The sequence below is a fragment of the Oncorhynchus nerka genome, linkage group LG20 (genome assembly GCF_034236695.1).
Source record: "Oncorhynchus nerka isolate Pitt River linkage group LG20, Oner_Uvic_2.0, whole genome shotgun sequence".
Classification (NCBI taxonomy): Eukaryota; Metazoa; Chordata; class Actinopteri; order Salmoniformes; family Salmonidae; genus Oncorhynchus; species Oncorhynchus nerka.
This window is the reverse complement of record NC_088415.1, coordinates 86937178-86962548: the sequence shown is the minus strand read 5'-3', so window position 1 is coordinate 86962548 and position 25371 is coordinate 86937178. Positions and strand designations below refer to the sequence as shown.

The 25371-nt window shown below is 42.5% G+C and overlaps 1 protein-coding gene and 1 long non-coding RNA gene across 2 annotated transcripts in view; one reads left to right on the top strand and one right to left on the bottom strand.

Annotated features, from left to right (window-relative positions):
- The first annotated feature begins 1148 nt into the window (after positions 1-1148).
- LOC115103349 (presenilin-associated rhomboid-like protein A, mitochondrial) lies at positions 1149-24720 on the top strand. Its single transcript, XM_029624238.2, has 10 exons — positions 1149-1276; positions 8429-8657; positions 12095-12199; positions 15180-15312; positions 15876-15971; positions 16284-16433; positions 16552-16622; positions 16903-17004; positions 19279-19376; positions 21587-24720. Exons 1-10 carry the CDS (start codon positions 1197-1199, stop codon positions 21735-21737), a joined length of 1215 nt encoding a protein of 404 aa, XP_029480098.2. The 5' UTR covers positions 1149-1196; the 3' UTR covers positions 21738-24720.
- The window catches only part of LOC135563070 (uncharacterized), a 7896-nt gene continuing 5291 nt past the window's right edge, over positions 22767-25371 (bottom strand). Inside the window, exon 3 of the long non-coding RNA XR_010460265.1 lies at positions 22767-25190. This is a non-coding gene — a long non-coding RNA (uncharacterized LOC135563070). The remainder of the gene's footprint in view (positions 25191-25371) is intronic.

Sequence of the window (25371 nt, the reverse complement as noted above, 5' to 3'; positions counted from 1 at the left end):
TGCCCTCTGTTCTTTTCTTCTTCTCCTTTCCATCTTGACTTCTCCACTTTCTGTCGTTTCTCCTCCCCTGTACCTTCTCTCCTCTTCCCTCACCATCTCGCCTCTTTCCCTCTCCTCTCTTCAGACCTAGACCTGCAGAATATCATCTAACTTGGCAGCGTGTCCTTGGGGTTTACACTCTCTGGCAAAGTTAGACTCTTATCTCTCTCTACCCCTCGCTTTCTGTTTTTCATTTTCCTCTCTCATTGTCTCTGTCCTAAAGTATCTCACTTTCTCTTTTGTATCTGTCCGATTCGTTTCCAAACACAACAACGTTCCAACATCAACTCCTATCGTCTTTCTTTCCTGTGTCTTTCCCCCTCTCAATTGCCTCGTATGTTCTTGTTCTCTCCCTATTCTCTTTCCTGTCCACAACAAACTAATACTAAATGGGGTACAATAAAGGTTAGCAGAGTGAAAGGATGCAATGTACAGTTAGTTACAGTAGCAAGCTCTGTGCAAGTCAAGCATGTGATGTGCAAGTTGTGGGGCGGCACAATGGTGTGGGGCAGTTCCTTTTTTCAAAGACTGCAGTGCAGCTATTCTAGAGGTAAATTCCACCTTCTTTCGCCTACCTATTTCTGGGATCTTTGGCAAGCTTTGTGAAAACTTTGTGGAGTCTGTCCAGGTGGCAATAATCAAGCCCAGGGCGGTCGATACTCTTAACCTCGTCTCAGTCGAGACAACACTCCTCTCCTGGTGATCCTATGAATAAAGCCTATACATTTTCCCTTCCTCCCCCCTCTCTTTCTCACATATCTTTGGTCCTCAGCCAGATGTTGCACAGTTGTTAGAACATTTTCCACTAGGGGGCAGTAAAATATTATAAATATTATTAACATGAGGTGGTTAGACAGTCTACTACTCTCAGTTCTGTTTTCCTATGTTTTGGGGGAAATGCACAAAGATTTCACATTTGCACATATCTGATTTCTACACGCAGAAAATTAATTATACTGTAAAGTGTAGCTCTCTGTTCAACATAGACCAACTTACTCAGCACTGAATCCGAACGAAGATATTCTAGAATTCTAAGATAACCTACCCTTCTCCGCTACGGTCGAACGTAGGCTAGACTGTCTGTAATCTCGGTAAGCATAGAATCTTTATCCCAACCCGGCAGTGACCGTTGTGCGACGTTCGGTTGGGGTCATAAAATGGCGTGGAGAGGATATTTTGTCAAATGGACCAAAACAGAATGTATAAATTCTGTTTCCACAGTTTCGAGAGGTAGCAGGTGAGCAATGGAGAGAGCCGGTTACGCGATATATTCACGTTGGAACATTGTTGCGAACAACAACGAAGTTACGACATTGGTTGTTGCACTGGTTACCTAACCATCTTCTGACTGTAATTTTTAGATAACTTTACTGCATTAATTGCGGTAGTTAAGTGTGTAAATACTATTGCTACAATTTTAGCTTTGTTCAATATCAAAGCTGTACGGTTGTCTCGTCATTTATTTAGAATGACACTGGCCGTGTTCGAGAGCATCAAATCCATGATGAATAATGGGTAAATGGTCACTGACTGACTGACCTACAGAGTAGTTATTTATGATGCATGGTGATTTGTAGATCATCCAGTCGGCAGTCTCCTACACTGTCGGCTGTGATGTCGAACAAGCCCAATGACAGTCGCATTCAAATCTATTCAGCATAACGACACTTCACTGTATTTGGCATGGAAGGTTTGGTTATTGCTTTGCAAAATAGGCCAAGTCCGTCACAACGCTATTATTATGTATCCACGCTTTTTGAGGAATAAATTAATGGTTAAAATAATAAATTAATGGTAAACCGCAAAGAAATATCTGCAACATCTCAATTGCATACACCTCCCTTCCTCTCTCCTTCTCAAAACCCATTGGATGAGAAAGCCAGAGATCCCGCCCCTCCGACTTTCTCCTCCAATGGGTTTTGAGAAGGAGAGAGAATGCAGTAGTGGTGAGGAGGAGTCTCTAGCTGTGTTGAATGCTTATACTAACCATACTATTTGTTACGTGAATTGTGTATATAGTATGCTTATTTATCATAGTATGGATATAGTTAGTATGCCAGAAGTTCCCAGATGTCGTACTAAGTTTGCCAAAATATGAAGTATACAATCAGAGGACACTATTTCCATACTTTAAAAGGCCCATAAATGCAATTCTTTAGCATTATGGGCGTGGCTTCACATCGTTTTCAGATTTGAAAAAAATGGCGGAAAATATTCAGCCGAACTACAATGAGAGCGATACAAAATCATTGCTTTAACTAATTAGGACAAATGTTGAGCAATGTAATAAAGTAATGACTCCCGCCATCACAAAATCCTTCTGAGTCTGTGTGACCTGGGGACCTGATTAAAACAGAAAAGTAGGCTGATTTGAATTTTGTTATTGATAGTTTGAATTGATAAATTATATATATATCATACTGTACAGGTGGGTAATAAAGATCCCAAAAGGAAAAAATGCAGGGTAAAAAAAATACAAAATATAATTATAATAATAGTAGATATTTTTTTTTATCAATTCAAACTATCAATTACAAAATTCAAGTCAGGTGCCTACACAGGCTCAGAAGGATTTGGTGATGGCGGGACATTTCCTGGCGACAGTAGTAATTGTAGTGAAAAAATGTAATAAAATAAGTATTTGCAGTGCTTCTGCCTGTGAAGTCTTGGAGGCCCAAAAGCTGATCGGCTGCAGATATGTTGTTTATTCGACTCTAGTGCAGTACAATTAATAACTCAGATCACTTGATTTTTGTTCCATTCTTGGACTTCACTGTTGTCCACTCATCTTTCTCGACAACTGTACTCGACATGCTTTCAGCTTCAAACGATACTTCTGCTTCCACCATTTCCACTTTTCCCTTACCTCACACTCGGACGGAGATGGATTGTAGTTTTTATGGCTTGATATCAGGAGATGGCGACGAAAAGTTTGATTAAACAATTCAGAGACTGAAACTAATAACTCAGAATAATTATTTAAGGTGAGCAAATCGATATACAATCCCGAAATCAGCTGTAACTGTCAATTGTAAAAAACAAAGCTTAGAATGATGCTTCAATTAATCTGAAACCAGAATATGAATGGTGAATTCGCTTCCAGACACGGAAGCTGTGTTCGAATACTAACATACTGTATTCTACATACTTAATGAGTATATACTACACACTATTAGTTGATTCAGTTCAGTTGAGCGTACTAGCTCTTTGCCTGTCTACCGGAAGTTGATGCTGTTGCTATGCAACCTCTGGCTAGCTAGTTAGCATAACATAGTTGTTGGGAACACCATTATACCAAAGAAGACTATCCATCTCCTGAATTAGCCCAGCTGGTGCACATGCGCAGTAGGCCTTAGCTCGTTTTCCCTGGCTAAACTATGCTAGTTTTTGTCCTCATTGCCAAACTTCAGAAATACTGCACCCTCAACTTCAAAACTCTTTAGTTAGTTATACAATCCTCCTCACCACTCCATGGTGACCATGGTGAATGTGCAAAAAACTGACAGAATTCAGATATGAGGTCCTTGTTTTAGCACTATCCACCCAGTTTTTAAACTAAGGCTCGCAGCATCGGTTTTTTTTCAAATTCTTTCAGTTTATTTCAGCAGGTAGGCCAGTTGAGAACAAGTTCTCATTTACAACTGCAACCTAGCTAAGATAAAGCAAAGCAGTGTGACAAAAACAACACAGAGTTACACATAAACAAATGTACAGTCAATAACACAAAATAAAGATTTTTCTATTTATGTACAGTGTGTGCAAATGTAGAAGAGTAGGGAGGTAGGCAATAAATAGGCCCTATAGGTGAAAATATTTACAATTTAGCATTAATACTGGAGTGATAGATGTGCAGATGATAATGTGCAAGTAGAGATATTGGGGTGCAAAAGAGCAAGAGTGTAAGTAATAATATGGGGATGAGGTAGTCGGGTGGGCTATTTACAGATTGGCTCTGTACAGGTACAGTGATCAGTAAGCTGCTCAGACAGCTGATGCTTAGAGTTAGAGAGCGATATAAGACTCCAGCTTCAGAGATTTTTGCAATTAGTTCCAGTCATTGGTAGCAGAGAACTGGAAGGAAAGGCGGCCAATGTAACTTTTGGCTTTGGGGATGACCAGTGCAATGTACCAGCTGGAGCGCGTGCTACGGGTGGGTGTTGCTATGATGACCAGTGAGCTGAGATAAGGTGGGGCTTTACCTAGCAAAGACTTATAGATGAAATTATTGGCGTCTTGAAGATAAAATTGGCATCATGTATACTCTACTAATTAACATACACCTTTTTAAACATTTTTTTTTTAACCTTTATTTAACCAGGCAAGTCAGTTAAGAACAAATTTTTATTTTCAATGACGGCCTAGGAACAGTGGGTTAACTGCCAGTTCAGGGGCAGAACGACAGATTTTTACCTTGTCAGCTCGGGGATTTGAACTTGCAACCTTTCGGTTACTAGTCCAACACTCTAACCACTAGGCTACCCTAACGGAGAGAAATGCACAATATGGCAAACTTGGCAAAACTAGGAATTTGTGGTAAGTGCATGGAGGCCGCCATCTTTTTGCACCTCAGCTATAGAGCTCACAGCTGGTAGTACCAAAACCCGGAAATGTGTTACCTCTGGTTCGTTCAGCCATCCGTATGGGGGAAATGTGTTACCTCTGGTTCGTTCATCCGTATGGGGGAAATGTGTTACCTCTGGTTCGTTCAGCCATCCGTATGGGGGAAATGTGTTACCTCTGGTTCGTTCAGCCATCCGTATGGGGGAAATGTTACCTCTGTTAGCCATCCTGGTTCTGGTTCAGCCATCCGTATGGGGGAAATGTGTTACCTCTGGTTCGTTCAGCCATCCGTATGGGGGAAATGTGTTACCTCCTGGTACCTCTGGTTCAGCCATCCGTATGGGGGAAATGTGTTACCTCTGGTTCGTTCAGCCATCCGTATGGGGGAAATGTGTTACCTCTGGTTCGTTCAGCCATCCTATGGGGGAAATGTGTTACCTCTGGTTCGTTCAGCCATCCTAATGGGGGAAATGTGTTACCTCTGGTTCGTTCAGCCATCCTAATGGGGGAAATGTGTTACCTCTGGTTCGTTCATCCATCCGTATGGGGGAAATGTGTTACCTCTGGTTCGTTCATCCGTATGGGGGAAATGTGTTACCTCTGGTTCGTTCATCCATCCGTATGGGGGAAATGTGTTACCTCTGGTTCGTTCATCCATCCGTATGGGGGAAATGTGTTACCTCTGGTTCGTTCATCCATCCGTATGGGGGAAATGTGTTACCTCTGGTTCGTTCATCCATCCGTATGGGGGAAATGTGTTACCTCTGGTTCGTTCATCCATCCGTATGGGGGAAATGTGTTACCTCTGGTTCGTTCATCCATCCGTATGGGGGAAATGTGTTACCTCTGGTTCGTTCATCCATCCGTATGGGGGAAATGTGTTACCTCTGGTTCGTTCATCCATCCGTATGGGGGAAATGTGTTACCTCTGGTTCGTTCATCCATCCGTATGGGGGAAATGTGTTACCTCTGGTTCGTTCATCCATCCTAATGGGGGAAATGTGTTACCTCTGGTTGCGTTCATCCATCCGTATGGGGAAATGTGTTACCTCTGGTTCGTTCATCCATCCGTATGGGGAAATGTGTTACCTCTGGTCTGTTCATCCATCCGTATGGGGGAAATGTGTTACCTCTGGTTCGTTCATCCCATCCGTACCTCTGGGTTCATCCAAATGTGTTACCTCTGGTTCGTTCAGCCATCCGTATGGGGGAAATGTGTTACCTCTGGTTCGTTCAGCCATCCTATGGGGGGAAATGTGTTACCTCTGGTTCGTTCATCCATCCGTATGGGGAAATGTGTTACCTCTGGTTCGTTCATCCATCCGTATGGGGAAATGTGTTACCTCTGGTTCGTTCAGCCATCCGTATGGGGGAAATGTGTTACCTCTGGTCTGTTCAGCCATCCGTATGGGGAAATGTGTTACCTCTGGTTCGTTCAGCCATCCTAATGGGGAAATGTGTTACCTCTGTTCGTTCAGCCATCCTAATGGGGGAAATGTGTTCATCCTCTGGGGGAAATGTGTTACCTCAGCCATCCTAATGGGGGAAATGTGTTACCTCTGGTCGTTCAGCCATCCGTATGGGGAAATGTGTTACCTCTGGTTCGTTCATCCATCCGTATGGGGGAAATGTGTTACCTCTGGTTCGTTCATCCATCCGTATGGGGAAATGTGTTACCTCTGGTTCGTTCAGCCATCCGTATGGGGAAATGTGTTACCTCTGGTTCGTTCAGCCATCCGTATGGGGGAAATGTGTTACCTCTGGTTCGTTCATCATCCGTATGGGGAAAGCCATCCGTCATCCGGGGGAAATGTGTTACCTCTGGTTCGTTCAGCCATCCGTATGGGGGAAATGTGTTACCTCTGGTCTGTTCATCCATCCAGTTCATCCATCCGTATGGGGGAAATGTGTTACCTCTGGTTCGTTCATCCATCCGTATGGGGAAATGTTACCTCTGTTACCATCTGGTTACCTCTGGTTCGTTCAGCCATCCGTATGGGGAAATGTGTTACCTCTGGTCTGTTCAGCCATCCGTATGGGGGAAATGTGTTACCTCTGGTTCGTTCAGCCATCCGTATGGGGAAATGTGTTACCTCTGGTTCGTTCAGCCATCCGTATGGGGGAAATGTGTTACCTCTGGTCAGCCATCCGTATGGGGGAAATGTGTTACCTCTTCATCCGTATGGGGGAAATGTGTTACCTCTGGTCTGTTCAGCCATCCGTATGGGGAAATGTGTTACCTCTGGTTCGTTCAGCCATCCGTATGGGGGAAATGTGTTACCTCTGGTTCGTTCAGCCATCCGTATGGGGGAAATGTGTTACCTCTGGTTCGTTCAGCCATCCGTATGGGGGAAATGTGTTACCTCTGGTTCGTTCAGCCATCCGTATGGGGGAAATGTGTTACCTCTGGTTCGTTCAGCCATCCGTATGGGGGAAATGTGTTACCTCTGGTTCGTTCAGCCATCCGTATGGGGGAAATGTGTTACCTCTGGTCTGTTCAGCCATCCGTATGGGGGAAATGTGTTCAGCCATCCTCTGGGGGGAAATGTGTTACCTCTGGTTCAGCCATCCGTATGGGGGAAATGTGTTACCTCTGGTTCGTTCAGCCATCCGTATGGGGGGGAAATGTGCCATTACCTCTGGTTCGTTCAGCCATCCGTATGGGGGAAATGTGTTACCTCTGGTTCGTTCAGCCATCCGTATGGGGGAAATGTGTTACCTCTGGTTCGTTCAGCCATCCGTATGGGGAAATGTGTTACCTCTGGTCGTTCATCCGTGTTATGGGGGAAATGTGTTACCTCTGGTTCGTTCAGCCATCCGTATGGGGAAATGTGTTACCTCTGGTCTGTTCAGCCATCCGTATGGGGAAATGTGTTACCTCTGGTCTGTTCAGCCATCCGTATGGGGAAATGTGTTACCTCTGGTTCGTTCAGCCATCCGTATGGGGGAAATGTTACCTCTGGTTCGTTCAGCCATCCGTATGGGGGAAATGTGTTACCTCTGGTTCGTTCAGCCATCCGTATGGGGGAAATGTGTTACCTCTGGTTCGTTCATCCGTATGGGGGAAATGTGTTACCTCTGGTTCGTTCATCCGTATGGGGGAAATGTGTTACCTCTGGTTCGTTCAGCCATCCGTATGGGGGAAATGTGTTACCTCTGGTTCGTTCATCCGTATGGGGGAAATGTTTTGGGATAAACGCTGAATATGTTTTGTTGTATGAGATTTTGTTTTAAAAAAATCAAGTCAGTTAACCTTTTATGAATTATGAAGAATTTGTGCTTTGTGCTTGTTTTGATTACATAAATGCTTCAAAATTCACAAAAAGTAATATTAGCTGATGTCATAGAACAAAATGTATAAGATATCCTAAGCCTGTGTGTACCACAGACTTTACTCGTTTTACCATAAACATTATTCTCAGTGTTTTCCAAAAACCCTCCAAAAACGGCATTCATTTCCCCATAGGCTTTGTCCAACAAACCATGGCAGAGTTAGTGCCTACAAAAAGACGCCATTACTATTTCCCTAGGTCTTAACGTTCATCCGCATTGTGGCTGCCAGGAACTTACCAAACGGGGGCGTGGCCAGTGTTAAGGTCAAGAGGGTGCATCAGCAGTAGAGACCTGAAGTACAATGAGATATAGTATTCTTGCAAAACGCATTTCGTCAGCGTTCGATGAGCTGTGACCAATGACCTACTCATCTGGATGAAACCAAGGAAAAGATTAATGAAAACATCCACACATCCGCATAATCTGTAGATCTATGGATCATCTGTTCCCAACCAATGTGTGTTCACAAGTTGTCTTCCTGTGTACCCTTCTAAAGGTTCACCCTCCACCCCCAGCAGAGGTGTGGTTTCCGGAAAGAAGCAAGGAGACCAGAGACATGGAAGAGGGACCGGGTCATCCCAGAAGAAACAGGCCCTCCCCCCTCTGAGGCTGCCGATGCGGTGGTGTCTCGGAAAGCGGTGCCCCCTAAATCAGGACCCCCACCCCCTGGCGCGGCCCCCAGGCGTACTGGGAAGCTGTTCAAGCCCTTTATGTTCACAATAGGGGTAGGTTCTAGCCTTTTTTATTCCCCAAAAATGGTCATATGGGAAGTCACCGTTCTATAGTTTTCATGCATTTGATTCATATGTATTAATTGAGTATTCATATTTAACATACCGAATCATATACAGTTGAAGTCGGGAAGTTTACATTTCACTTCGGTTGGAGTCATTAAAACTAGTTTTTTAAACCACTCCACAAATTTCTTGTTAACAAACTATAGTTTTGGCAAGTCGGTTAGGACACCTACTTTGTGCATGACACAAGTAACTTTTCCAATAATTGTTTACAGACAGATTATTTCACTTATATTTCAACTGTATCACAAATCCAGTGGGTCAGAAGTTTACAATAACTAAGTTGACTGTGCCTTTAAACAGCTTGGAAAATTCCCAAAAATGATGTCATGGCTTTAGAAGCTTCTGATAGGCTAATTTACATAATTTGAGTCAATTGGAGGTATACATTTACATTTAAGTCATTTAGCAGACGCTCTTATCCAGAGCGACTTACAAATTGGTGCGTTCACCTTAAGACATCCAGTGGAACAGCCCCTTTACAATAGTGCATCTAAATCTAGTAAGGTAGCAGGGGGGTGAGAAGGATTACTTTATCCTATCCTAGGTATTCCTGAAAGAGGTGGGGTTTCAGGTGTCTCCGGAAGGTGGTGATTGACTCCGCTGTCCTGGCGTATACCTGTAGATGTATTTTGATTGACATCATGGGAAAATCCCAAAAAATTGTAGACCTCCAAAAGTCTGGTTCATCCTTGGGAGCAATTTCCAAATGCCTGAAGGTACCACATTCATCTGTACAAACAATAGTACGCAAGTATAAACACCATGGGACCACGCAGCTGCCATACCGCTCAGGAAGGAGACTCCTTCTGTCTCCTAGAGATGAACGTACTTTGGTGTGAAAAGTGCAAATCAATCCCAGAACAACAGCAAAGGACCTTGTGATGATGCTGGAGGAAACAGGTACAAAAGTATCTATATCCACAGTAAAACAAGTCCTATATCAACATAACCTGAAAGGCCGCTCAGCAAGGAAGAAGCCGCTGCTCCAAAATCACCATAAAAAAGCCAGACTACGATTTGCAACTGCACATGAGGACAAAGATCATACTTTTTGGAGAAATGTCCTCTGGTCTGATGAAACAAAAATAGAACTGTTTGGCCATAATGACCACCGTTATCTTTGGAGGAAAAAGGGGTAGGCTTGCAAGCTGAAGAACACCATCCCATTCGTGAAGCACGGGGTGGCAGCATCATGTTGTGGGGGTGCTTTGCTGCAGGGGGGACTGGTGCACTTCACAAAATAGATGGCATCATGAGGGAAAAAAATTGTGTGGTTATATTGAAGAAACATCTCAAGACATCAGTCAGGAGGTTAAAGCTTGGTCGCAAATGGACAATGACCCCAAGCATACTTCCAAAGTTATGGCAAAATGGCTTAAGGACAACAAAGTCAAGGTATTGGAGTGGCCATCACAAAGCCCTGACCTCAATCCTATAGAAAATATGTGGTCAGAACTGAAGAAGTGTGTGTGAGCAAGGAGGCCTACAAACCTGACTCAGTTACACCAGCTCTGTCTGGAGGAATGGGCCAAAATTCACCCAACTTATTGTGGAAAGCTTGTGGAAGGCTACCCAAAACGTTTGACCCAAGTTAAACAATTTAAAGGCATTGCTACCAAATACTAATTGAGTGTATGTAAACTTCTGACCCACTGGGAATGTGATGAAAGAAATAAAAGCATTATCTCTACTGTTATTCTGACATTTCACATTCTTAAAATAAAGTGGTGATCCTAACTGACCTAAAACAGACCTAAAACTAGGATTAAATGTCAGGAATTGTGAAAAATGTATTTGGCTACAGTGTACGTAAACTTCCGACTTCAACTGTATCACATGTTTTAAATGTCTTTAAAACTTCTTACGGCTGAAATCCCATTAACGGGATCGATATGACAACAGCCAGTGAAAGCTTCAGGGCGCCAAATTCAAACAACCAAATACTCATAATTAAAATTCCTCAAACATACAAGTATTATACACCATTTTAAAGATTGTTGTTAATCCCACCACAGTGTCTGATTTCAAAAAGGCTTCACGACGAAAGTTTACCATGTGATTATGTTAGGTCAGCACCTAGTCACAGAAAAACACAGCCATTTTTCCAGCCAAAGAGAGGAGTCACAAAAAGCAGAAATAGAGAAAATGAATCACTAACATTTGATGATCTTCATCAGATGACACTCATAGGACTTCATGCTACACAATACATGTATGTTTTGTTCGATAAAGTTCATATTTATATCCAAAAATCTCAGTTTACATTGGCGCGTTATGTTCAGTAATGTTTTGCTTCCAAAACATCCGGTGATTTTTCAGAGACCCACATCAATTTACAGAAATAGTCATAAGAAACATTGATAAAAGATACGTGTTATGCATGGAATTATAGATAAACTTCTCCTTAATGCAACCGCTTTGTCAGATTTTTTTTTTTTAAAAGCACTCCATGCAATAATCTGATTACAGCGCTCAGGCACCAAAACAAGCCATACAGATACCCGCCATGTTGTGGAGTCAACAGAAGTCAGAAATAGCATTATAAATATTCACTTACCTTTGATGATCATCATCGGAATGCACTCCCAGGAATCCCAGTTCCATAATAAACGTTTTGTTCGATAAAGTCCATAATTTATGTCCAAATACCTCCTTTTTGTTTGCGCGTAGTTCACAAATCCAAATTCACAAGGGGCAGGCACTTAGTTCAGTCGACAGTTTCATTACAGTTCGTAGAAACATGTCAAACGATGTATAGAATCCAGCTTTAGGATGTTTTTATCATAAATCTTCAATAATATTCCAACCGGACGATTCCTTTGTATTTAGAAAGGAACGCAGCTAACTCTCATGGGCGAGACTGAGCTCATGGCATTCTGCCAGACACCTGACTCAAACAGTTCTTATTCTCTCCCCCTTCACAGTAGAAGCCTGAAACAAGGTTCTAAAGACTGTTGACATCGAGTGGAAGCCTTAGGAAGTGCAATCGAACCAAATTTTGCACTGTATATTGGATAGGCAAAGACTTGAAAACCTACAAACCTCAGATTTCCCACTTCCTGGTTGAATTTTTTTCTCAGGTGTTTGCCTGCCATGTGAGTTCTGTTATACTCACAGACATCATTCAAACAGTTTTAGAAACTTCAGAGTTTTTTCTATCCACATCTACTAATGATATGCATATCTTAGCTTCTGGGCCTGAGTAGCAGGCAGTTTACTCTTGGCACCTTATTCATCCAAACTACTCAATACTGCCCCCGGCCATAAGAAGTAACTTACAAGTAAATGTTTATCAAGTGAACAAAGCTGCACGGTGGGCAGTCCAAGAAAAAGGAAGGTAAGCTTGTCTGACTCCATGTTAGTTTACAGGGTGCTCCTTTGGTGCGGCCGCCATCTTGCAATACGAGTCCTTGAAGTCACGAGTGAAGACGGCCAAGGACGAGGCTGAGCAGGAGAAAAACGGAAAGGTAAGGGTGTGATGGAGATGTATTATTTGTGTGACAAAATGCAGGGTTTTGTACAGGATGCTTGAGGTGCTTGAATTTGGAACTTAAATACCTCAAATTTGACATTTTCTCAAGTTGGTACTTGAAAAGTACTTGAATTAAAAGAGGAGAACAGAAAATGGTCAAATATGTTAATTTGGAAAATATTAGAACAATTTAGTGGTTTTGCTAATTCATTTACAGGCAGACTACTGAGTTTTATTTCCTCATGTGTTGGGTTGCCAGGCGTGCTCATTCCCCCCACACTTCCACTCAACCAGGCAGGTACAGAACTGACTGATTAGGTGCCACCAAAACGTCACATTGATAGCTAGAATGTTGGGCAAATGTAGATTCCCCAAAAAAATTCTCGTCTTTTCTCTCCCCAAGTTATAGTCTTGTCCCTTCGCTGCAACTCCCGTACAGACTCGGGATAGACGAATGTCGAGAGCTATGCGTCCTCCGAAACACGATCCAGCCAAGCCGAACTGCTTCTTGACACACTGTTCGTTTAACCCAGAAGCCAGCCGCACCAATGTGTCGGAGGAAACACCATACACCTGGTGACCGTGTCAGTGTGCATTGCGCCTGGCCCGCCACAGGAGTCGCTAGTGTGCGATGGGACAAGAACATCCCTGCCGACCAAACCCTCCCCTAACCCGGACGATGCTGGGCCAATTGTGCACTGCCCCATGAGTCTCCTGGTCACGACAGAGCCTGGACCTCTAGTGGCACAACTAGCACTGCGATGCAGTGCCTTAGACCACTGTGCCACTCGCCAGGCCCCATAGATTCAAACCTGCCTGGCAGGATATTGATGTTTATGAATGGCTGCTAGAAGTTCTCATAACAAAATAGAGAGTAGTGAGACAAGACAGTGGTGAGTCAGGCTGCAATGAAGGAGGCAAAGGAGATGCACAGAGAGAGGAAGCATTGAAGCCAGCAGGCAGACAGGTTAGTAGGACAGTGGTTCCCAAACTAGGGGGCCGGGACCCATGTGGGGTCCCCTAAAATTTAAATAGGGTCCCCTGAGAGAATCTTTCATCTTATCTAACACATTAACTTGGTTCTCTTCAAATGGGTATAGAACACAACATTTCAGAGCCAACTAAGATACATTTTATACTGTCAGAATTCACTTTCATGTCATTATGTGTTGGGATAGCCTGTGGGACCTAAAAATGTAGTGACATTTTCAGACTATTTAGACAATTGAATATGTACACTGAACAAAAATATAAACGCAACATGCAACAATTTAAAAGATTTTACTGAGTTACAGTTCATATGAGGAAATCAGTCAACATCATCAGTCAACACGTTTGATTGAGCAGTGGTGTAAAGTACTACATAAATAATTTTCAGACTATCTGTACTTTACTATTTATATTTTGGACAACTTTTACTTCACTACATTCCTTAAGAGAATAATGTACTTTTTACTCCATACATTTTCCCTGACACCCAGAAGCACTAGCTACATTTTGAATGCTTAGCAGGACAGGAAAATGCTCCAATTCACGCACTTATCAAGAGAACATCCCTGCTGCCTCTGATCTGGTTGACTCACTAAACACACGCTTCATTTGTAAATTATGTCTGAGTATTGGAGTGTGCCTCTGGCTATCTGTAAATATAAAGAAAAAGAAAATTGTGCAGTCTGATTTGCATAATAAAGAATTTGAAATTATTTATACTTTTATTTTTCATACTTAAGTATATTTTAGCAAATACATTTTTGATACATAAGTATATCTAAAACCAAATACTTGTAGACTTTTACTCAAGTAGTATTTTACTGGGTGACTGTCACTTTCACTTGAGTCATTTTATGTTAAGGTATCTTTACTTTTACTCAAGTATGACGCTTGGGGACCTTTTCCTGCGCTTGCTGACTTTTTTTACTGGGTGTTACGAATCCCTTTTGGCCCGACAGTCTAGGGGGGGATGGTAATGAGACCCGTAACATAACTCATGCAAATTATTATTGTGACAAAGTAAAAGTGTGAACGAAATAACCACGACAAAAGAAATCTACCGTCAAACTCAAGGTTTATTTATAAACACACGGTAATGGGGGGAGCAGGAAAAGGGGCTGAGCTGGACCCAAGGAAAGAAACAATAAGTATTCAAAAACACCCCTAAGCTAGACTAGCCTACTTTAACAACAGCTAACTAACTAACCAAAAATACAGTGGGTGGTCTGCCCAGTTCTAACTAGTGTATTTAACAAAGTTCACCTACGGGTAGTGTATGCCCATGGGCGACTTGTCTTGGTTTCCCCTTTTTCCCACCAGCAACAAACAAACACCATAACCAAAAACAATACTCACAGGTGATGACAAAGTGCTATGGAGGTGCTTTAAACAAAAGAGAGGTTAAGACACAAAGCGAGAGTAAAACACAGAGACCTACAGACATGGCATTTACAGAGAGATTGCTCTAGAGATTGCTAGAGAGCAAACAAATGATGGGGTTTTTAAACCATGGGGAAGGAACTGTGATAGGGTAGGAAATAGGAGGAGGTGTGTCTTCTGATTGATGATTGATTGTTGACTGATTGGGGAGTGATGGTTTTCACCTGTGAGGGGAGAAGGAGAGAAAAGAAACACACACAGGATACACACACACAGGATAACTGTATCCGTAACACTGGGTGACTCACTTTTACTTGAGTCATTTTATGTTATCTTTACTTTTACTCAGGTATGAGGCTTGGGGACTTTTTCCACCACTGTTATTGAGTAGAACTTGTTAGGTAGTGATGAATAGTAAACCATTTTTTTGTTGTGGTGATATACTGCCATCTGTGGCGACTAGAAACAATTGCATATAATGGGAACATTTAATAAATTGATGGTCCTTGAAAATCTATATGAAAGTCCTTGAATTTGACTTGCCACTGTCTGTACGAACCATGAAAATGACAAATGTGTGTCTCCTCTTGTATTTGGATCCTAAGGCATCACAAGACATGACATACTGGCACAACTGGTGGAACCAGCTAACAGACTTCCAGAAACAGATCATCCTGCTCATGTCCTTTGTAGACGATTTCTGGAGCAGCCTGACTGAGGGCCAGCAGATGGCCACTGGTAAGGATCCCTGAAAGGGACTACAGCCCAGGAGGACCACAGTGTGTGCTTCAGATGTCGTTCCAGCCCAGCTCTAACACTCCTAATTTAAAGTGGACTATGGTTTAAAATTTAAAGACCATGATTAGTTGATTTGTAGTGTGTTAGAGCAGGGATGGAGCAAAAGCTTGCACACACTGTGGCGGCTGGTGCTTACCCCTGAATTGAGGGTATTACGGTCAACAAGATAGAGAGGCTGCCTTAGGACCAGCAAAGGCATAAATGTTCAAAGCATGAGTTGAAATTTAGTTGCATCATGACATGGAATCAAGGTAGTGTTCAGTAGGACACAGAGTAGAACGAAAAATGATACTGAGTGTTTCTTATTGGACATGTTCAGATAGTAAACGTTTGACATCGTTTTCTTACATTTCGTTGCCTACCAAAACATGACCCTGTGCATTATACAGTCTGTGCTAGCCTATATCCATAAGTGTTCTCTCTGTCCAGATGTGACCCGTTCTCTGTTAGCTACCTTTATTAATACCCTCTAACCCTTTGTTCCCATCATCTCTCTGTGATAGGGATCATAGCGGTCAATGCTGTGGTGCTCTGCTGTTGGCGAATACCCTCCATGCAACGATTCATGGTCAAGTACTTTACTGCCAACCCAGCCTCCAGTAAGTACTGTTTCTGTGTGTGGTGGTGGTGGCCCGTTGGGGTTGAGTCATTTCAATGCAGCTAAATAATGTTGTTATTTTTGGTCGATTTTAGAAATCCCTCCCAACTCTACAGTGATTTGTAGTCACACTCTCTCCTCCCTATAGTTCTCCTGGACTTCAGTCTGAAAGCCTGCATTATCAACACACATCAGGGGATACATTATCCTGGAGAGAAAGAGCAGATCTGTGTAAAAAAAAATACTGTTAGCCTCCATTTAAATTTTGCACAATGATAAGACTGATTCGCTTCTCCCTTCCTCTTCCTCCCAGAGACGAGGTGCCTTCCCATGCTCCTCTCCACCTTCAGCCATTACTCTATAATCCACATGGCGGCCAACATGTACGTCCTGTGGACCTTCTCCTCCAGCATCGTCTCTCTCCTGGGGAAGGAGCAGTTCCTCGCTGTCTATCTCTCTGCTGGTACCAGCCTACATATTGTGTGTGTGTGTGTGATGTCTGTTCATTTGCGTGTGTTTGAGTGTATATGTTAGGTTATTTTCAGAGACTGCTGTTGACTCTCGTCTCTCTACATTGTCAGGCGTGATCTCCACTATGGTGAGCTACTTGTGTAAGACCAGCACGGGACGCCTGCATCCCTCTCTTGGGGCGGTAAGAGTCCTCACATGTCCCCCATTTGTGGTACACTTTACTATACAATACTGTCCACTTGTTCATTACTGTAGGACCAAAGAATATCGTACTGTGATTTCTTTAAACCAGGAAACATACACACCTTATTACATTGCTGTTATGATTAAAATGGGAGTTGGTGGTTTAGTGATAATCAACATTACTCACGTCTCCTCTGTTTATTACCGTGGTCGGTCCTGGCTCTGATGTCACTTCCTGATCCTGGCTCTGACGTCACTTCCTGTGATTTGACTTCCAGTCAGGGGCCATCATGACGGTCCTGGCCGCGGTCTGCACCAAGATGCCCGAGGCCAAACTGGGAATCATCCTCCTGCCCATGGTCAGCTTCACTGCAGGCAACGTGAGTGATGTCATGTGTTTGTGGGAGGGGTGCCTGTGTATGAACACGTCAAGCAAAGCAGTGGTAACGACATTCCACTCATCTTCACTGAGGGAAACAGGAGAGCAATAACAAGTGTCTGTGAATGAAAGACTGGGGGTCTGTGAAAGCAATGTTTATAACATAGTTCATCTGCGCTCAACACGTCTATTCATTGTAATGAAGGTGTGTGTATTTTTAAATTTTTTATTTGTTATTTCACCTTTATTTAACCAGGTAGGCAAGTTGAGAACGAGTTCTCATTTACAATTGCGACCTGGCCAAGATAAAGCAAAGCAGTTCGACAGATACAACGACACAGAGTTACACATGGAGTAAAACAAATATACAGTCAATAATACAGTATAAACAAGTCTATATACAATGTGAGCAAATGAGGTGAGAAGGGAGGTAAAGGCAAAAAAGGCCATGGTGGCAAAGTAAATACAATATAGCAAGTAAAACACTGGAATGGTAGTTTTGCCATGGAAGAATGTGCAAAGTAGAAATAAAAATAATGGGGTGCAAAGGAGCAAAATAAATTAATTAATTAAATACAGTTGTTTGGGCTAAATTATAGGTGGGCTATGTACAGGTGCAGTAATCTGTGAGCTGCTCTGACAGTTGGTGCTTAAAGCTAGTGAGGGAGATAAGTGTTTCCAGTTTCAGAGATTTTTGTAGTTCGTTCCAGTCATTGGCAGCAGAGAACTGGAAGGAGAGGCGGCCAAAGAAAGAATTGGTTTTGGGGGTGACTAGAGAGATATACCTGCTGGAGCGTGTGCTACAGGTGGGAGATGCTATGGTGACCAGCGAGCTGAGATAAGGGGGGACTTTACCTAGCAGGGTCTTGTAGATGACATGGAGCCAGTGGGTTTGGCGACGAGTATGAAGCGAGGGCCAGCTAACGAGAGCGTACAGGTCGCAATGGTGGGTATTATATGGGGCTTTGGTGACAAAACGGATTGCACTGTGATAGACTGCATCCAATTTGTTGAGTAGGGTATTGGAGGCTATTTTGTAAATGACATCGCCAAAGTCGAGGATTGGTAGGATGGTCAGTTTTACAAGGGTATGTTTGGCAGCATGAGTGAAGGATGCTTTGTTGCGAAATAGGAAGCCAATTCTAGATTTAACTTTGGATTGGAGATGTTTGATATGGGTCTGGAAGGAGAGTTTACAGTCTAACCAGACACCTAAGTATTTGTAGTTGTCCACGTATTCTAAGTCAGAGCCGTCCAGAGTAGTGATTTTGGACAGGCGGGTAGGTGCAGGTAGCGATCGGTTGAAGAGCATGCATTTAGTTTTACTTGTATTTAAGAGCAATTGGAGGCCACGGAAGGAGAGTTGTATGGCATTGAAGCTTGCCTGGAGGGTTGTTAACACAGTGTCCAAAGAAGGGCCGGAAGTATACAGAATGGTGTCGTCTGCTTAGAGGTGGATCAGAGACTCACCAGCAGCAAGAGCGACCTCATTGATGTATACAGAGAAGAGAGTCGGTCCAAGAATTGAACCCTGTGGCACCCCCATAGAGACTGCCAGAGGTCCGGACAGCAGACCCTCCGATTTGACACACTGAACTCTATCAGAGAAGTAGTTGGTGAACCAGGCGAGGCAATCATTTGAGAAACCAAGGCTGTCGAGTCTGCCGATGAGGATGTGGTGATTGACAGAGTCGAAAGCCTTGGCCAGATCAATGAATACGGTTGCACAGTAATGTTTCTTATCGATGGCGGTTAAGATATCGTTTAGGACCTTGAGCGTGGCTGAGGTGCACCCATGACCAGCTCTGAAACCAGATTGCATAGCAGAGAAGGTATGGTGAGATTCGAAATGGTCGGTAATCTGTTTGTTGACTTGGCTTTCGAAGACCTTAGAAAGGCATGGTAGAATAGATATAGGTCTGTAGCAGTTTGGGTCAAGAGTGTCCCCTCCCCTTTGAAGAGGGGGATGACCGCAGCTGCTTTCCAATCTTTGGGAATCTCAGACGACACGAAAGAGAGGTTGAACAGGCTAGTAATAGGGTTGGCAACAATTTCGGCAGATAATTTTTAGAAAGAAAGGGTCCAGATTGTCTAGCCCGGCTGATTTGTAGGGGTCCAGATTTTGCAGCTCTTTCAGAACATCAGCTGAACGGATTTGGGAGAAGGAGAAATGGGGAAGGCTTGGGCGAGTTGCTGTTGGGGGTGCAGTGCTGTATATAACATCTGTAGGGTTGTGGGAGGCAGAGTCTTACCACGCAAATTGCTCTTTTTTTAGGCCTTGAAAGCGATCGTTGCCATGGATGCAGCGGGGCTCATTATGGGATGGAGGCTGTTTGATCATGCTGCTCACCTTGGAGGAGCCCTCTTCGGAGTGTGAGTATTTGATCACTGCAAAAATGGGCGACTGGACTCACCAGAGCCCAAATGGCCTATCTGTATCTGTTAAATATCTGTTAAGCAACTGATTTCACGTATCATGCATAGCCGCATCCCCAAGCCAATATTAGTGAGGTGATTCATATCCACAAGTGAGAGATGGGGGGAAACGTTTGACTGTGAAATTACATACGTTTTGTATCCTTTTTCAATTACGACAACAATTTACACAAATAGTTGCACATTCAAAGACCGTTAAGACAGTGATTTCTGGACCTTTTAGGATGTAGATCTGGTCAAGTTAGATAGAGCCTCATAATACCCCTATGACACCGGACACCTTATAATACCATAATACCCCTATGACACCAGACACCTTATAATACCATAATACCCCTATGACACCTTATAATACCCCTATGACCCCGGACACCATATAATAGCATAATACCCCTATGACACCATATAATACCATAATACCCCTATGACACCTTATAATACCATAATACCCCTATGACACCAGACACCTTATAATACCCCTATGACACCAGACACCTTATATAATACCATAATACCCCTATGACACCTTATAATACCATAATACCCCTATGACACCAGACACCTTATAATACCATAATACCCCTATGACACCTTATAATACCATAATACCCCTATGACACCTTATAATACCATAATTCCCCTATGACACCTTATAATACCATAATACCCCTATGACACCAGACACCTTATAATACCATAATACCCCTATGACACCTTATAATACCATAATTCCCTATGACCCCGGACACCATATAATACCATAATACCCCTATGACACCAGACACCTTATAATACCCCTATGACCTCGGACACCATATAATACCATAATACCCCTATGACACCGGACACCTTATAATACCCCTATGACACCTTATAATACCATAATTCCCCTATGACACCAGACACCATATAATACCATAATTCCCCTATGACACCAGACACCATATAATACCATAATTCCCCAATGACACCGGACACCTTATAATACCATAATACCCCTATGACACCAGACACCTTATAATACCCCTATGACACCAGACACCTTATAATACCATAATACCCCTATGACACCAGACACCATATAATACCATAATATCCCTATGACACCAGACACCTTATAATACCATAATTCCCCTATGACACCAGACACCATATAATACCATAATTCCCCTATGACACCAGACACCATATAATTCCCCTATGACACCAGACACCTTATAATACCCCTATGACACCAGACACCATATAATACCATAATTCCCCTATGACACCAGACACCTTATAATACCCCTATGACACCAGACACCATATAATACCATAATTCCCCTATGACACCAGACACCTTATAATACCCCTATGACACCAGACACCTTATAATACCCCTATGACACCAGACACCATATAATACCATAATTCCCCTATGACACCAGACACCTTATAATACCCCTATGACACCAGACACCTTATAATACCATAATTCCCCTATGACACCAGACACCATATAATACCATAATACCATAATTCCCCTATGACACCAGACACCATATAATACCATAATACCATAATTCCCCTATGACACCAGACACCATATAATACCATAATTCCCCTATGACACCAGACACCTTATAATACCCCTATGACACCAGACACCTTATAATACCCCTATGACACCAGACACCATATAATACCATAATTCCCCTATGACACCAGACACCTTATAATACCCCTATGAAACCAGACACCTTATAATACCCCTATGAAACCAGACACCTTATAATACCATAATTCCCCAATGACACTGGCCACCTCATTCATGATATCTCCATATTATCCTCATTGATTAGACTAGTTGTTTTGTGTTCATTTAAAGCCATCTTAATTAGACTGAATTTCACTGAATATAATACATTTCTAATAGTAATTAATACAAATAAAATAGTGGTCGTATTTCAGTTTAGTCGTAAGTAATATAGATGTCCTGTATGGCTCAGTTGGAACTTGCAATGTCAAGATTATGGGTTCGATTCCCAGGGCAACCCATACGTAAAACGCATGACTGTAAGTCGCTTTGACTAAAAGCATCCATTATTATTATATTTTAAATAATATTGATGAATTAAATATAATCCATACTGTCTCTCCTGCAGGTGGTATGTAGCATACGGCCACAAGCTGATGTGGAGGAAGAGGGAGCCACTGGTCAAGGCATGGCACAGCATGAGATCTCAGGCCCCTGGTGGACGGGGCAGGCCTGGGGGTTCGGGCGGCGACGGGGGCAGACCTGGACCCCCAACATAGCACTCTGGGAAGTTGGCCCATAACCACTGATCAGGTGTCAGATATTCCTCACCCCAATTGGTTAGGATTGGCTCTAGGGGGTATCTGAACCTAAATCTGTGGTTAGGGGCAATCTTCTACCTCAAGAAGCCTTTTTTTGGTACTTATGCCTGGTGATATCCAGCTGACAGCTGTGGAGGGCGGGACCCAGCACCCCAAACCTTTGTTCTTCTAATTGGCGCGTTCCTCTGCCCAGGCGTTGCTGACGCATGCCTTATCTGACGTCTGGATAGGCCAACCACATCATATGTTATAGCAATCTGGAGCCCGACGGCACAGTCAATGACGTGGCACGCAACCATTGGTAGATGCATGCAACATCTGAGCAGGGGAACGCAACCAATCTAATCAGAGAGAGTGGACATATTTGTGACTTAAGATGGCAGTCTTGTTTTAGGAGGATTTCAGACAGTACTCTATAGTAACTAAGTCCTAATGGATGAATGATTCATTTGGTTTGATAACAGTGACTACTCTAGTACAGATGATGTTGGCTTTATCATTATGGGGTAGTTTCTATGAAGATGTGAGATGTTACCATAGAGATATTGTATTACATAATGTATTCATATTCTATGTCTATTGTTGATACAGAGACTGCTTCTGTTCTCTAAACCTGACTTCCTGTTTGTAAGGAAGAGGTTAACGGAGAATGACCGTCCTGGACTAAAACAACAAACTTCCTCATTGACCATAAGAACTTCAACTTCCTTGTAGTTTGTAGGTGTGCTGGCGCTGCCAGAGGTTTCTGAAAGGTTGAGGTGCTTATCTTGGTAAAACATTTTGTAAATCCTGAGCCTTACAAAAAAGGTACATAACACGCCAAAAATGTCCTCAACACTGCGGTACTCTTTTATTAAAAAGGTCACCATCTTCACTGGGGTAGTACATTTGGGTTTAAAGGGATACTTCAGGATTTTCCCAGAGTCAAGATGAACTCATGGATATCATGTTTATATCTGCATGCAGTAGAGGTAGTTTTGCTGCACGCAGCGCTGGCACAAGGCAGTTTCTCTGGACCCCTGTAAGGTCGGAGTTCGTCCCCCTCCTCCCTAAAATAAAAATCCATTCACAAAGTATAGACTACAGATTGCTGTCCGTGGTGCTGAAATTGCGACGTGTCTATGCAGCGGGCCGATCGAATCAACCTGGTCTCTGAGCATTTCGTATTGTTCTGTATGTAAATCTGAGACCCTCCATTTAGTATGATATGTTACGAATTTGCAGACGTACAATGTAAAAAATTTGCAAAACGAGTTAAGAAGTCTAGCTAGGTGTCTAACATTAGCTAGGCTAGGGTTAAGTTTAAGAGTTAGTTTAAAGGGTTGGGAGAAGGGTTAGCTAACATCCTAAGTAGTTGCTAAGCAGTTGCAAAGTAGCAAGTAGTTAAAGTTGCTAAAATGCTAAAGATCTCCTCGATGAGATTTGAGCTCGCAACCTTTGTGTTGGTAGACATTCGCGTTATACGCCAAGTAACCATCTGTCTTATGTAACCATACGAAACAGAGTGTCCTTAGATTTACGTACAGAATAATATGAAATTCTCTGAGACCAGGCTGATGGAATTGATGATAGGGTTTCTGTTGTGCCCGAGCATGTAGCCTATAGCTTCAGCTAATATATGTTTATTAGGCCTATTTGGTTGTCATTTTTTCATATTTGGTTGTCATTTTCTCATGTTAAGCTTAACATTTCACTAAGCTATACAGGGTGTTACAAGTCTGCCATGATTTAGACTGCTGGCTGGCGGCAATAATGTAATGACTTGTTCTGTAATTAAAGTTCGAATTTCAAACATTGCAGATTGGTCAAATACATTTTCGGTACAACAGAATACTAATCGGCAACCAATTGATTAAAAAAATAAATAATAATAATACAATTGTCCTGTATAGCCTATCTGAGCCTGCATGACATGAGCCGTCCTCATGCTCTCTCCCAGCTTGGATAGGAAGTTGTGAGTAAAACCACTCTATTAATGACAAATAATAGTCAGCACACCTTCAAAACACTAGCTTACGTTGTTTCATTATGCAGTGTAGCCTACTATCTATACCTATATACAGTATTTATACAAATTACACATCAAAAAGCCTAACAATGAGGACAAATCCTTGGCTTGGGATACATTTTGTCACAATTTAGTGTTGAACTCAGCAGGTTTTGTCTGGCTAATAGCTGACAGAAATGGGCTGCAATCAAGGTAAATTAAGGCCAACTTGAGACTCCCCCGAGCTTCTGAGACATTGTACATTATATGTCCATTACGCTGCACACAATTTAAACTTCGTCTTGAATGATGTATGCCAAGATATACCAGAGATAAGACTGTTGATATTGCTACCACACAACTCAAACACAGGATCACCAGTATGAATAAAATCACAAACCACTTTTTTAGTTTGAGCCCCCCCCAGAACTGTTGTCCAGTATCCTACACAGCTTCCTGTACAGTTACTCTTTCCGGAACGTTTTGAAGCCGGTAATTAAGGAGAATGAGAGGCTCAATTAAAGATGTTGCAGAACTGTTGTATTTAAATCACCACTCCCTGCTGTTGCTATGGCAATCAAACTGTTTTTAACTGACGCTTTTGCGGGGAGATCGTTTTATAAAAACTAAAACTCACAAAGAACTACTTAAGAATTAAACATTAGGGTCTCGGTCTGATATGCGTTTTTGAACACCTGCCCAGTGGGCAAAACCTGGTTGAAAAGACGTCAGTATGACATATTTTTATGACTGCTCATTCTGGTTGGAAAAGGATGTTGTTTTTACGTATTTGTCTTGACGACAATACGACCAGTTGGTCATAATTGTGACCATTATATTATGTAGCCTACTGGTCATAGTTAATACCGTCATAACCTGGTAATGACCACATGACTACAGCTTATTACCTACTGTAAAAAAAATATTGCAGAGAATAAAGTTGGAAATTGAAAACGGTGTTCATTACATTTCTGTGTTTCCATAGTCAACAATGGAACTTTAGATCTGCAACATATTCTTACATTTTAAAATAGATCAAGCAATAGCAGAAACAAATCGACGTCACCATTTTTTGTACACCTGTATACATTAATTGTTTCATAATTCACCCACAGACAGGGACAAAGAGTATATAAAGACCCATTGTGTTTTATTATAAGAGTGGTGTGATTGGGTAGGTCCTCATCAAGGACCTACCCTGAGCACAGAAGTCGATCTGGGGCGTAGTGACCCTCCTGAAGAGTCGTGTGATGGGTCAGATCTGGAGCATAGTGGCCCTCCTGAAGAGTCGTGTGATGGGTCAGATCTGGAGCATAGTGGCCCTCCTGAAGAGTCGTGTGATGGGTCAGAACTGGAGCATAGTGGCCCTCCTGAAGAGTCGTGTGATGGGTCAGAATTGGAGCATAGTGGCCCTCCTGAAGAGTCTGGAGTGAAGAGAATTAGTGCATTACAACCTTTATCAATTTGAGATTTTAAAAGAAAACAACTAGAAAAGGAGATTCCTGAAGAAACTTTGGACTCAGCTGGCTATGAATATTTCCATGTGACTAGTTGAAGACGTTTATGGCAACTTGCACATGTACATGTAACCGATGTGAAATGATT

Bases quoted from the DNA above. Each gene is read 5' to 3' on its own strand.
- LOC115103349 (XM_029624238.2), top strand. From the start codon at position 1,197: ATGGCGTGGAGAGGATATTTTGTCAAATGGACCAAAACAGAATGTATA. The intron at 1,277-8,428 runs GTGAGCAATGGA...ACCCTTCTAAAG, and splicing joins ACAGTTTCGAGAGGTAGCAG to GTTCACCCTCCACCCCCAGC. The intron at 19,377-21,586 runs GTGAGTATTTGA...TCTCTCCTGCAG, and splicing joins GGAGGAGCCCTCTTCGGAGT to GTGGTATGTAGCATACGGCC.